A 14,671-nucleotide genomic window follows, 5' to 3' on the forward strand; every position below is an offset into this window, starting at 1 on the left:
TTTATTTGGCCATTCTGCAACTTCTGGCAGCCTAAAAACATGTTCTTTGTTTTCCCTATCACTATACTTTCTCTTTTAGCAATACCAACCAACTACTACCTCCAAATATAGACCTACCTTCCAATACTTTCAGTAGCCAACAAATCTAATTCACTGTGTGTTCAATGAGCATAGCCAACATCCTTCTACTGTATTCTCTCCTTCCGACAGTCCAGGGTCTATAATGTCACCTAGTTTCCAATCATCATGCCTCTTCAATGTCCTTCATGCTCCCTCTCTATCTCCATCTGAGAACCACCAGGTCTGCTGACCCTGCCTTCATTTTTTTTTTATAATTTTATTTATTTAGTTAGTTATTTTTGGCTGTGCTGGGTCTTCATTGCTGTCCACGGGCTTTCTCTAGTTGTGTCAAACAGGGGAGACTACATTCATCTACTAAAACTCTGAATCTTCACCAAGTAATCTACTCATTACCTTGTAATATTTATTCCAGTTCATGTTCTGATCATTCTCCATGCCAAAAACTTTCCTCAAGCCATATTCCAGTTTGTGCCATGAAATCTTTCACTGATTATGTGAGTGGGAAGGTATCTCCTATGGGCCAAATTGTGTCCCTCTCAAAACTCATATGATAAAGCCCTAATCCTGGTGCTTTGAGGCTTCCCAATGGCATTAGTGGTTAAAAAAAAAAAAATCCACCTGACAATGCAGGAGATGCAAGAGACATGGGTTCAATCCCTGTGCCAGGAAGATCCCCTGGAGAAGGGAATGGTAACCCACTCCAGTATTCTTGCCTGGGAAATTCCATGTGCAGAGGAGCCTGGCAGGGCTACAGCCCATGGGGCCACAAAGACGGACACGACTGAGCGGCTGAGCACACAGCACATACACACCGACGCTTCAGAATGTGACTGTATTTGGAGTCAGGGCCTTTACAGAGGTAATTCAAGTAAAATGAATTCATATGGATGGACGCTACTTCAAAATGACCAGTGTCCGTATAAGAGGCAATTAGGACAGGGAAGTGTATGTGCACAGAGGGAAGACCATATGAGGACACGGTGATGAGCATGCCACCTGCAAGCCAAGGAGTGAGACCTCAGAAGAAAACAAACCTGCCAACACCTTGATCTTGGATTTCTAGCTCCAGAGCTGTGAGAAAGAAACTTCTGTCGGTTAAACCACCCAGTCTGTGGTATTTCATGATGGCAGTCCAGGTAGAATACAATGCCTCTCTTTACTCAGTGTCCCAGAATGTCCAGGCCAAACACAGGAGTGGGATACTATGCAAATAATTTGGGAGTAAAGGTGCTCACACCATTCTCATCAAAGAAATATAAAAGGATATTGAGACATGAACTGAAGCAAGGTTGTGAAATATTTATTACATGGGTCTTCATAGTAAATTATTCCACCAAATGTATCACAGTTATTATTTTGATATTAAGACCCATTACCTTACTGTCAGAACAATTAAATAATACCTACCCAAAAAGAAAAAAAGAAAAAGACTCCCAACAACTTCTATCTGGAAGCAATGTTTTAAAAAAGATAGTGTTGGTTGGACCTTGTAAACAAGCCTGGTCCCCAACTAGAATTTGATATTTTTAATCACAATTTATATAGCCACATATTTTAAATTATAATTTAGAAAATATTAATGTCATTTCATGCTCTTATTGTACCTGTAACTTTTCAATAATATTTCTGTAATCCCAAGAAGGCCCTCCAAGAGCTTCCTTAAAGCGTGGTCCAGAGCGAGCTGATAGTCTCCAGCCCATGGCCGCTCTCTGCACCATATTTGAATGACTCTTCATGAAAAGAGTATTCACTTGGCTGTCCAAATCCACTGGAATGGCAATTCCGCGATTCTTTGCTGAAAAAGAAAGATTTAAACACTTTCCTCTTAATTTGACTAAAGTTACTTGCATGGTATCAAAACAATTAAGATCGAACAAATATAAAGGAAAAAATTAGACAAATTCTGATATGTAATGTAAAGCATGGTGATTATAGTTAGCCATACTATAGCGTATATTTGAAAGTTCTTGAGAGGAGATCTTAAATGTTCCCATTATAAGAAAAAAATTATGACTGTGAGATGATTGTTAATTTATTGTAGTAATCATTTCATAATATATACATACATCAATGACAATATTATATGCCTAGTATATCTCAATAAAATGGGGTTAAAAAACTATCAGACCTTCAAGTTCTGCCATTAAATTATTTTACACAACTACAAAAGTGTTTAACTTGAGTGTCTTAGTTCTTAAGACCAATGATTAAAATAGACTCATTAAACATTCAAGAACTTATTTGATTTCTTGATGGTTAATGTTTAAAATGTACTTTATATAGCATAAATATGGAAAAATACTGTATAACAATCATATATATTTGGACGTTCCTAGATGCAGAGGACAATTAAAAAGCAGACAGAAAATATAGGACAAGATCCTGCCAGTCCATTTTATAAATATAATTCTTGTGTATATGTGTATGCATACACAGGCAAAATGCACAAAACTGCATATGGTAAAACATCTGAGACAAGAAATAAAAAAATTGAAAAGTATGAGAAAATCTGCATTGGGAAATAGTACACAGTGTACATTCTTCTTTCCAAGATCCACTGAAATTTATATTTTAATAGACATATAGTTTTCCCTGGTGGCTCAGATGGTAAAGAATCTCCCTGCAACAGAGGAGACCTGGGTTCAATCCCTGGGTTGGGAAGATCCCCTGGAGAAGGGAATGGCTACCCACTCCAGTATTCTTGCCTGGAGAATTCCATGAACAGAGGAATCTGGTGGGCTACAGTCCATGGGGTCACCAAGAGTCAGACATGACAGAGGAACTAACACTTTCACTTTCATTTCATATCACAATGCTAAAAAACAAGATAGCTTGCAAAAAAAAAACCAGAAATGTTGAGGCATTTTTGCAAGCAGAATGAAGATGGGATTCGTCCATCAGAGAAAGAAGAGAAGAAATTGCTCTGCAAGAGATTAGAGTTAGAACAGGCCTTCTAAGTTTCCAGCCAAACAATACATAGAGTGGACATGGGAGGTGGGAAAGTCAGCTGGCTACTCCAGAAAGAACAACATCTGAATAGCTGGGAAGTTCAGGCCCTCTGGTCTCTGCCTAGCATAAACAGAGTGACAAGCAGCGGAGGCTTCTACCCACAGGATAAAGCTAGAGAAATGCAGAGACATTCTTTCAAGAAACAAGAATACCTGCCTGGAAAGGATGCCAAATGAAGGTGTTAGGAATTGACAGAGAAACGGAATAGGGCTGGAAGTAACTCCAAAGATCTTGATCAAATAAGAAGTAGAATGCAGGGGAGAGAGGAGGCAATCCCAGTAAAAAGAGAAAATATATCAAAGATTTCAACCCATGGGGAAAAACCTCCTGATTTTAACACTTGTTAGTATTTCCAGCTTGTCTTCTCACACACACACACATACACTCCAAGAAAGCCTGTGTATCATTTTGGAGGGGCTTCCCTGGTGGCTCAGATGGTAAAGAATCTACTTATAATGCAGGACACCCAGGTTTGTTCCCTGGGTGAGGAAGATACCCTGGAGAATGGCTACCCACTCCTGTATTCTTCCCTCACCCAGAATTCAGGGTAAGCCTTGTCATTTACATGAGAAAGCTAGTAGACAAACAGACTCTCAAAACTGCAGTGGGATGTGCAGGTCATCTATAGATCTTTATAACTATGACATACCACCACGAGTCAAAGGGAAAAGCAAGAACATTAAGAATGGCCCTGGGACTTCCGTGATGGTCGAGTGGTGAAGGGTCTGCCTTGCAGTGTGGCGGACACCAGTTTGATCCCTGGTCCAGGAAGATTCCACATGACTCGGAGCAACTAAGCCCATGTGCCACAACTACTGAGCCTGCTTGCCCAGAGCCTGTGCACTGCAACAAGAGAAGCCACCACAACCAGGGAAAACTGGAGAGCAGCAGCCGAGACCCAGAACAGCCAAAATATAAATGAGTATTTTTTAAAAGAGCAAAACAAATATCGCATGTTAATGCATATATGTGGAATCTAGAAAATGGTACCGATGATCTTGTTTGCAAGACAGAAAGAGAGGCACAGATGTAGAGAACAAACATAGGGACTCCAAATGGGAGTGAGATGAATCGGGAGACTGGGATTGTCACGTATGCACTTCTAGGAATGAAACAGACTATCTAATGAGAACCTACTGTACAACTCAGGGAACTCTACTCAGGGCTCTCTGGTGACCTAAATGGAAAGGAAATTCAAAAAAGAGAGGGTATTTACATACGTACAGCTGATTCACTCTGCTGTACAGTGGAAATTTACACAACATTGTAAAGCAAGAATACTCCAATAAAAACTAATTAAAACAAACAGAATAACTAGCCCCAGTGAAAACAGAAATGATTCAGGGAAGCACACACACAAAAAAACATTCAAATAATTCTAATTATTGTCCTCAGAAAATGTGAGCACACACCACATTCAAAAACATAGAAAATAAAAATAAGAAATCAATCTTGGAAATTGAAAGGACTGCACAGATTGTACAAAAGAAATTTCAAAGTTGGCTGAAAAAGATGGGAATAAGGACCCCCTGGTGGCTCAGGTGATAAAGAATCTGCCTGAAGTGCAGGAGACCCAGGTTTGATTCCTGGGTTGGAAAGATCCCCTAGAGAATGGAATGGCTATCCACTCCAATATTCTTGCCTGGAGAATTCCACGGACACAGTAGCCTGGCATATTACAGTCCATGGAGTTGCAAAAAGTCAGACACGACGGAGCAACTAACTAACACTTTGATAACTGGGAAAATTAAGGGATCTTCCACAATACAAAGCATAAAAGAGTCAAAGGGACAATATAAAAAAGTTGGAAATACTTTGTAAAAAAAAAAATAGTACATCTAGAATTACTGTGGTGCTAAATGGAATAAGCATTTGTTATCTAGAAAATTCACTCATGTGAAAAGACTTGAAGACTCATCTATAATGATAGATGAAGTATTATAATAGACCATATTTTAAATAAAATGTGTGAGTGTTAGGCGCTCAGTCCTGTCTGACTCTTTTGCGACTCCCTGGCCTGTGGCCCACCAGGCTCCTTGGTCCATGGGATTCTCCAGACAAGAATACTGGAGTGCATTGCCATTTCCTTCTCCATTAAATAAAATAACTATGCATAAAAATGAGCCCAAGGGAAACTAAAACAGAGAGAAAATTAAATAGGGAGGGTCACCCAGGAAGTCAAATATCTAATAAATGTAAGCTCCAGAAAGAAACATCCAAGACAATGGAAGAGAAGAAATGATTAAGAAAATATAGAAGACAATTAATTACTTTGAGTTGAAAAAAAATGCAAGTCTTAACTGAAAGGGTCTACAGTGTGTGTTAAATAGGATTAAATAAGCATATTGTTCATATTCTAATCAACATGTATAATGCTATTATCTGTTGAATTGTGTCTGCCAAAAAATATGTGTTGAAGTGCTAATCCCAAGTACTTGGAAAGGTGACCATACTGGGAAATAGGGTCTTTGCGGAATCAAGTTAAGTTGATGTCAGATTAGGGCGGGCTCTAATCCAATACAACTTGTGTCCTCATAAGAAGGGGAGAAGAGAAACAGAGAGCAAGACACCATGTGAAGATGGAAGGAGACTAGATTTACGCATTTCCAAGCCAGGAACACCAAGGGCTACCGGCTGGCACCAGAGGCTACGAGAACGGCATGAGCAGATCCTTCTCTAAAGTCTTCAGAGAGAGCATGGCGCTGCTGACACCTTGATTTCCACCTTTTAGCCAGCACTGGCAGATGACATCACCCTTATGGCAGAAAGTGAAGAGGAACTAAAAAGCCTCTTGATGAAAGTGAAAGAGGAGAGTGAAAAAGTTGGCTTAAAGCTCAACATTCAGAAAACTAAGATCATGGCATCTGGTCCCATCACCTCATGGGAAATAGATGGGGAGACAGTGGAAACAGTGTCAGACTTTATTTTCTTGGGCTCCCAAATCACTGCAGATGGTGACTGCAGCCATGAAATTAAAAGATGCTTACTCCTTGGAAGGAAAGTTATGACCAACCTAGATAGCATATTAAAAAGCAGAGACATTACTTTGCCAACAAAGGTCCGTCTGGTCAAGGCTATGGTTTTTCCAATGGTCATGTATGGATGTGAGAGCTGGACTGTGAAGAAAGCTAAGTGCCGAAAAATTGATGCTTTTGAACTGTGGTGTTGGAGAACTCTTGAGAGTCCCTTGGACTGCAAGGAGATCCAACCAGTCCATCTTAAAGGAGATCAGCCCACCGACTTCGATGGGCATGAGTCTGAGTAAACTCCAGGAGTTTGTGATGGACACGGAGGCCTGGCATGCTGCGGTTCATGGGGTCGCAAAGAGTCAGACACGACTGAGCGACTGAACTGAACTGAACTGGGAGGCAATACATTTCTGTTGTCTTAAGGCTCTGAGGTGGGGTCATTTATTCCGGCGGCCCTATGAAATCACTGTAAATGCCAACAGCAAAAAGAAAACTGCAAGAATTTTCGGAGAGAAAAGAGGGTTTCTGCAGAAATTCAGACTGGCATCAGACTTTTCATCATCAATACTGGATGCTAGAAGTCAATAGAATAATATCTTTACAGACTGACTGCTGAACAAACCAATTAGTAGCTGCCAGTGGGGAAAGGGAAGTGAGGAGAGGCAGGGGTAGAGCAGAGCATTGTACGTACATGCAGTTAAGAGGTACAAACTACTGTGTAGAAAATAAATAAGCTACAATGCTATGTTGTAAACCAAGGAATATAAGCCCATAATTTATGATGATCTAAATGGAGTCTAGTCTATAAGAATACTGAATCACTATGTTGTACACCTGAAACCAAAAAAATATTGTAAATCAAATATACTTCAATTTTAAAAGTGATAAAGAGGCAAAAAAAAGACCAATGGATAAAAACAGATTTTTTAGGTGTTTATAAACCATCTAAACTAAAAATCAACAGTGATACCTAAATAAAAACATTTCAGAACAAGCAAGGTTCAGAAATTTTTTTCTTCAGAAAAAAAAATTGATTTTTAAACATTATCAACCTATAAGAGATTTCATTGTATTTGAGAAAAGAATACAAACGTCACAAGTCATAACAATGCAAACCAGTAATCTATAAAGCAATCATTGGAACACAAAGTGGGGAAAAAAAGGTGAAAAATGAAGATCTGTTAATTTCCTGATTTTTCATTGTGAAGATAAAGACATTATTTAGACCTGTTATTCAAGGGATAGGGATAAAAAGATATTCTTTAAAGTTATGATAGTCACTAGAAGATTTCTTTAATTAATGGAAATAGTAGGGAAGGAATAAAAAGAAATGAGAGTGAGTGAGAATGAGAGGATCTGGCTTGCTTCATATAGTGGAAGGAAAGTAACAGCAGGGGCAGTACTGTTCCTGTTGGTGAAAATTTTGTGATGCTCACAGATACTTAAAAACTTCTTTGAAAACATATAATTGTAGTTGCCAACACAAAAAGTTCCCAATTTAGACAGGAGCTCGAGCTAAATTTTAAGGAAACAATAATAGCTCTAAGCCAACCCTAAATGATCAATTGTACTGTCCAAAGTTCCCAAGTGAATATTTTCCTAATATTCCTTATAAATTTCCCTTTTCCACAGCAAACAATGTCCCTGCTTCTGTCTATCACATACAACAAAGCAAATGCACTCCAGTCCCATCTGAAGGACCAACAGCCTCAAAATGGCCAAGTTGCACATATTTTTAAACACTTAATTCTTACTTGACTGATCCACCCATAATGACTGCTTCACACATATGCTGGGTTTGCTCTAAACATTCAAAAGTCAAACAGAAGACAATATTCCTTATATGTTATTTTCTAAGCAACAGAAAACAAGAAAAATTATAGAACTTAAAGTGTTAGTTGCTCAGTTGTGTCTTGACTCTTTGCAATCCAATGGACGGTAGCCTGCCAGGCTCCTCTGTCCATGGTTAATACATGCTTTTGAACTGCTGTACTGGAGAAGACTCTTGAGAGCCCCTCGGGCAGCAAGGAGATCAAACCAGTCAATCCTAAAGGAAATCAACTCTGAATATTTATTGGAAGGACTGATGCTGAAGCTTTAATACTTTGGCCACCTGATGTGAAGAGTCAACTCATTGGAAAAAGACTCTGATGCTGGGAAAAATCGAGGGCAGGAGGAGAAAGAGGCGACAGAGGATGAGATGGTTGGATGGCATCACTGACTCAATGGGCATGAGTCTGAGCAAACTCCAGGAGCTAGTGAAGGACAGGGAAGCCTGGTGTGCTGCGCTTGGGGACACAAAGAGTCAGACACGACTTGGCAGCTGAACAACAACATAAAACTTAAAATTGCTCAAAACATATTGCAACCCAGTTTTCACAAATGTTTCAACAAAGGGGATAGATTTACCTCCCCTTTAGTAACTGGATATGTTAGATACAACTAACCATCAAGGGTGTGCTGCTAGGAATACAACTTACACAGAGATGTACCTAAGAAGTATTATTCTAATGACACCAGTGAAGATGTAATCCAATGGTGTGTGAGTGCATGCTACATTGCTTCAGTTGTGTCTGACTCTTTGCAACCCTATGGATTGTAGCCTGCCAGGCTCCTCTGTCCATGGGATTCTCCAGGTAAGAATACTGGAGTGGGTTTCAGTGCCCTCCTTCAGGATATCTTTCCAATCCAGGGACTGACCCGGCATCTCTTACGTCTCCTGCATTGGCAGGCAGGTTATTTACCACTAGTGCCACCCCAGCATGTGAAACCCCCCATCAGTGTGGTCAAGAAAAATCTCATCCCCTGCCCCCTCCACATGCATCCCATGAGCTGCTGCCACTATTCCACTATGGCCAGCACCAAGGAGACACCACTATCCCAAACTTTGTTGAAAGGGTGTTTCTGTCCCTCAAACTGAACCACTCTAGCTGGTTTTTTCTAGTCTTCTGTCTTGGCAAAAATTGCACGATATACAATAACTGGCTAAAATAAACCTTACTTTCTCATGCCCAAAGGTAAACTCCAGTCAAATGCTAAGTCACAATTTCTAGGCAATAAAAGAAAATCAATTAAGCAACTGGGGAAAGGAGAATTTGAGTTAAAATAAGTCAGTTGTGTAGATAATTATAAAACTTTTTCAAGCAATTGTAAAAGTATTAATACCTTTAAAGACATGGCCTGAAATAGATTTTTGGCACTGTCAAAATATTATAAAGATTAAGTTGAAAGCAAAACTGACAATGCTAATTTAGCTTTCTATATATTGTTTAACAATTAAAGCAGAAATTTGAAGCTAGGAAAAGAAAGGAATTAATTCATGATCTCACTTTACAAGAACATTAGTAACTAGAATAATATTTTTCTAATGTAACCAAAAATATGATCCACATTTAGCTTCCATTTATTAAGGTAGAAAACATTCTGATATAAACATCAATGTGAATTGAAATGTGAACTAGGATGTATCTTGGGGGTTAATGGTTTCCACACCTCCTATCTCCAATCAGAAAAAACTAATGAATTACCAACAGTCAGTCATTCTTCCAGCATGTGGCATTAACTCCAAGTGTGCTTTAATGGTCATATAAAAGTTTAAAATACTTAAAAAATAAATGTTCCTATTTCACCCCTAAGTTAGAATGCAACTAAGATACTATCTCACTAAGGGTATTTTGTCAGAGAATAAGCATATGGAGTCTTTAAAAGAGAGAAGATGGGTTGTTATTAACAATTTATCTTTTACAGTGTTCTGCCCAGAGATGGCTAGTTCTCTAAAATGCATTACCTTTATTCATAGGTATTGTGATTACTGGGCTAACTGACTAATTAGGCTTACAAATCCTGAAAATTCTCTAGATATGACAAAATTACTTAAGATGTAATTGAAATCTATTTTTAATTATTATTCATTAAACACTGCATATTCTGTGACATTTTTAAATTAGACCAAATTACTGGTGGCAAATGGCAAATGAAAATCTCTGAGAATACACATTTTACAGTGATAAGTGCCACAGGAAAAAAATGTTTAGATAGACAAATTGACAGGTTGGGGAAAAACACAACAGAAAGTGTGAACATTTATTAATAACACTTGGTTTGTTGTCAAGCACCCCGTACAGGCTCAGAAGAATAAGAATGGCTAGTGCACAAGAAACATAAGTGAGCAGAGTGGTACCTTTTCTGAATCAGGTCAAAATATCCAGGATAAATCTCAACTGAAACACTAGCATTCTTAAATATGAACAACACTAAAAACACAAATTGTATCTTTCCTGTTTGGTACTCAATATACACTTAACTGACCCCTCAATTAAATAAAGAAAATTTTATTACAAGTATTGGAGAGGATGTGGAGAAAAAGGAACCCTTGTGCACTGTTGGTGGGTATATAAATTTGATGAAGCCACTATGGAAAACAGTGTGGAGGTTCCTCCAAAAATTAAAAATAGAACTACCATGATCCACATATTCTACTCCAGGTATTTATCCAAAGAAAATGAAAACACTAACCCCAAAAGATATATAGACCCCTATGTTCACCACAGCATTATTTACAATAGCCAAGAATGGGAGGAACCAAAGTGTCTGTCAATGTATGATGAATGGATAAAGAAGATATCACACACACACAAACTGGAAACTACTCAGCCATAAAAAAAGAAGGAAATCTTGCTATTTGGGACAGCATGGACGCATCTGGAGGTTACTGTGCTAAGTGAAATAAATCAGAGAGAAACACAAATACCACATGATTTCACTTACATGTGGAAGCTAAAAAACAAAGCAAATGAACACACAAATCAAAACAAAACTCATAGATACAGAGAACAGCTCAGAGGAGAAGGGGCTTAGGAAGGGAGCGTAAAGAGTCAAGGCAGTCCAAACACATGGTGAAGGATGGAAACTATACTTATTGTGGTGATCACTTCATAGTGTACAAAAATATCAATTATTGTGTTCCAAGCCTGAAACTAGTGTAACTGTTATATACCAATTTTACCTAAATCTAAAAAGAATATATAATTTTATGAGTTATATAAGAACTAGTATTGACACACCTGACTATTCATCTGGAGAAAATTAAGTTGATTCCACATCCTCTATCTTACAACTAAATATATTCCAGATAACTCAAAACTGTAAATAGTCACACCAAAAAACAAACAGACCAGGCAAATTAAAACCATGAAAATTCTCAATGGGAATTAAAAAACAACATCTTAGGCTTATCAAGGCCATTCTGAAGATGAAACAAAACTTAAAAAGCCTACAAGAAAATAATTTCTACATGCCAAAAAAAATTCAAATGACAAATAAAAAACTGAGAAAAAAATATTGGCTACTTACAGGCAAAGAGCTCATTTTCTTAATAAATAAAGGGCTAGGCAGACTACTGGGAAAAAAAAAAAAAACCTTTAAAAAGGAAATAAAAAGTGACAGTTGACAGAAAAGGAAATACCAATGACTCGATCATATGGAAAGGTTTTATTTTTTCCCTTATTTGTAAGAAGAGAGACACAAATTAAATCTATATGGATACTTTTACTTAAAAGATTTGCAAAGTTCTATGAATCCAATAACACACCGTATTATCAAGGAGATAAATTATCTCCTGCATTGTTTGTGGCATATAAATTGAACAACCTCTCCAGACTACAGTATCTGTCAAAATTAGAATATCCAGAAATTCTACCCCTAGGTATTTATCTTATTCTTCCTCATGAGCAAAATGATTAGAAACAATATAAATAATAATGGGGTTAAATAAATTAGAATACAGGCACACAATAGGATACTATGCAGACAATGACAAGAGTAGGATATTCATTCATTTGTATTCACTCAGGTATTTTATTCATATAATAAATATTCATCGATCTACCACGCTCTAGCCAGTGTCAGAGTCTGAAACTCTGTAACAGATAAAGCACTTAGCTTTGTTTTTTACCGAAATAGGACTGCTTTGCAGTGTTGCATTCATCTCTGCTGTACAAGGAAATAAATCAGCTATATGCAGACAGGTATCATCTCCTTCTTGCCCCTCCCTCCTGCTCTACCCCATCCCACTTACCTAGTTTTATTCTGCGTTGTGATTTCTATACATGTTACATTTACCCTCAATGTACTAGAAATTCACTGAGGGCAAGAAATATGGTTTCTCAGACTGTATATCCCTAACAACTAGAGTAATGTTTTTCAGATAATGACGACTTATTATTAATAGCTAAATTAATAAAATGTGAAAAAGTTTATAAAATTTGTCCTATCTTTTCCTTCAGATTTAATTTTTTAAGTAATAATGGAGTTTTAAATTTTCCATTATTACTTTAAAACCATAATTATAGAGATACATTATGTCAAATGCTTTATACTATCAGTCATAACATCTACAGAGATGAAAATAGACACACTGATTTAAGAGAGATTGAATTTCTCTTCTCAAAGAGTTAATTTTTTATACACATTCAAATTTGGGGGGCATGACTGGCTTGAAGATTGATGTTCATTATTCAAACCACTTGTAAAAGATATTTTGCAAGATTTCCATTTGGAAAAATGATTATGTTTTTAACAAAGTACCCAATATTAATCCCCTCAAATCATTTGAAGGTTATGAAACACATAGAACAAAATTCTTTTTTAGATGAAATAAAATGAGAGTAATCCTTGGATGCTTTTTCTCAAAGTACTTCTAACATGTGCTATTGTATTTTATACAAATGAATAAATTGAAGAACAGTAACTGACTAATGAAATTAACATCCTGATCAATATTTTGTATTTTAAAGGTATAACACAGTGTTATTTAAACTGATTTCTGATAGCAGAACATCACAATGCCTGCTAGCATGTCAGTCTAGAAGGGATTCACACCTGCCCGTGGGCCCAGACCAGCTACCTAACCTTGCTGACCTCATGACCCCATCCTTAAAATGGGCCTACGGACTATGTCCACGTCACAGGCTTTACCACACTGTCTCACACCAGTAACAAGGCTTCCCAGGTGGCTCGGTGGTAAAGAAGCTGCCTGCCAATGCAGGAGCTGCAGAGACGCAGGTTCGATCCCTGGGTCAGGAAGATCCCCTGGGGAAAGAAATGGCAACCCACTCCAGCATTCTTGCCTGGTAAATCTCATGGACAGAGAAGCCGGGTGGGTTACAGTTCATGGGTTCACAAAGAGTCAGACACAACTGACTTACTGATCATATACACATGCAATAACACTAATCAATCCTCCCCGCTCCCAGCAAGGTAAGTTCTGACCTAGTAAATGCTTTTGCTGTTTCTACTACCTTTTATATCTAATGTACAAATATGAAAGAGAATGAAATATTTTTGGTGATAGATGAGTTCAGCCAATATACTTGAGAGCACTTTACAAATGACAAAATGTTATGTAAATATAACTAGAATAGACAATATAATAATTATCTGCATTTATAAGAATGTGTTTACCAGTTTGTAAATGCACTGAAATTTTGCTTTATAAAAATTAAGTATTCTCTTTGACTTTGTAACTGGAGAAGGAAATGGCAACCCACTCCAGTACTCTTGCCTGGAAAATCCCATGAACGGAGAAGCCTGGTAGGCTACAGTCCATGGGGTCGCAAAGAGTCGGACACGACTGAGCGATTTCACTTCACTTCACGTCACTTGACTTTGTAACGTTTTTCTTAAAAACATATATTCTTTGTTTTCTTTAATATGAATTCATACATATTTCAATTGTAATAAATGCCTCTTTGTATTCTTAAAGAGGTGTTGAAACACAAAAATGATTTCGCACCTGAGTTGTAACACGTCAGACAGATCCCTACGTGGTGAACCTGACTGCTATTGTCCTAGTTTATATGTTGGGATTTCCTAAGAAAGGACTCTAGGAGCAACCTAGTACAGCATCAACTTCATACCCAGAGAAACATGGATTTCAAATCCAGCTCTACTTATTAATCAGGTAAGTTATTTAACCTTTCTATGCCTAAAGTTTACCACCTGCAAAAATATCTAACTCATGGATTATTGTCAGTCAACAACATTCAAAAACCAGCTATGTCAGAACCAGGCACCTTTAAGCAGAAGCAATCAGTGAATAAAGCAAAATCCCTGATTGTGTAGTTTATATTCTAAAGGGAGAAGCAGACAACAAAGAGGTAAACAAACAAACAAGGTGCTTTCAAACAGTGGTAAGGGCTAAGAGGAAAATAGAAGAAGCTGGAAAACTATATATGGAAAACTCTATCTGGAACACTTCACTGAGCACTTAACATTTCAACATGTCATCATATGGGAGAGAAGGATTCAAATAACAGGAGGAGTATGTGCAAAAGCCCTGGGATGAGAAAAAGGTTTACAGATGAGAAACAGAATGTAGGCCAGTGTGGGTGGATCAGAGATGGAGGTAGGGAAATGGGGGAAAGTAGTAGTGGGTGAAACTCAGATAATGAAGGTCTTTCTAGGTCATGACAAGGAATAGGAATTTTTAGTGCAATGGAAAGTTTTACATAAATGACTGATATGATTTGATTTACATTTTAAGATCACTGTAACTACTATATAGAAGATGGATTGTAGCGAGACTGGGGTAGAGGTAGGGTATTCAGTAATGA

The 14,671-nt window shown here is 37.7% G+C and overlaps 1 protein-coding gene across 3 annotated transcripts in view; it reads right to left on the bottom strand.

The window, feature by feature from the left end:
* ITPR2 (inositol 1,4,5-trisphosphate receptor type 2) overlaps nt 1-14,671 on the bottom strand; it is a 559,320-nt gene that overhangs the window by 257,305 nt on the left and 287,344 nt on the right. For all 3 annotated transcript variants that reach the window (XM_043440936.1, XM_043440938.1, XM_043440939.1), the window contains one exon: nt 1,686-1,876. In XM_043440936.1, coding sequence (XP_043296871.1) covers nt 1,686-1,876 — 191 coding nt within the window. The remainder of the gene's footprint in view (nt 1-1,685; nt 1,877-14,671) is intronic.

This window comes from Cervus canadensis, chromosome 21 (genome assembly GCF_019320065.1).
Source record: "Cervus canadensis isolate Bull #8, Minnesota chromosome 21, ASM1932006v1, whole genome shotgun sequence".
Taxonomy (NCBI): Eukaryota; Metazoa; Chordata; class Mammalia; order Artiodactyla; family Cervidae; genus Cervus; species Cervus canadensis.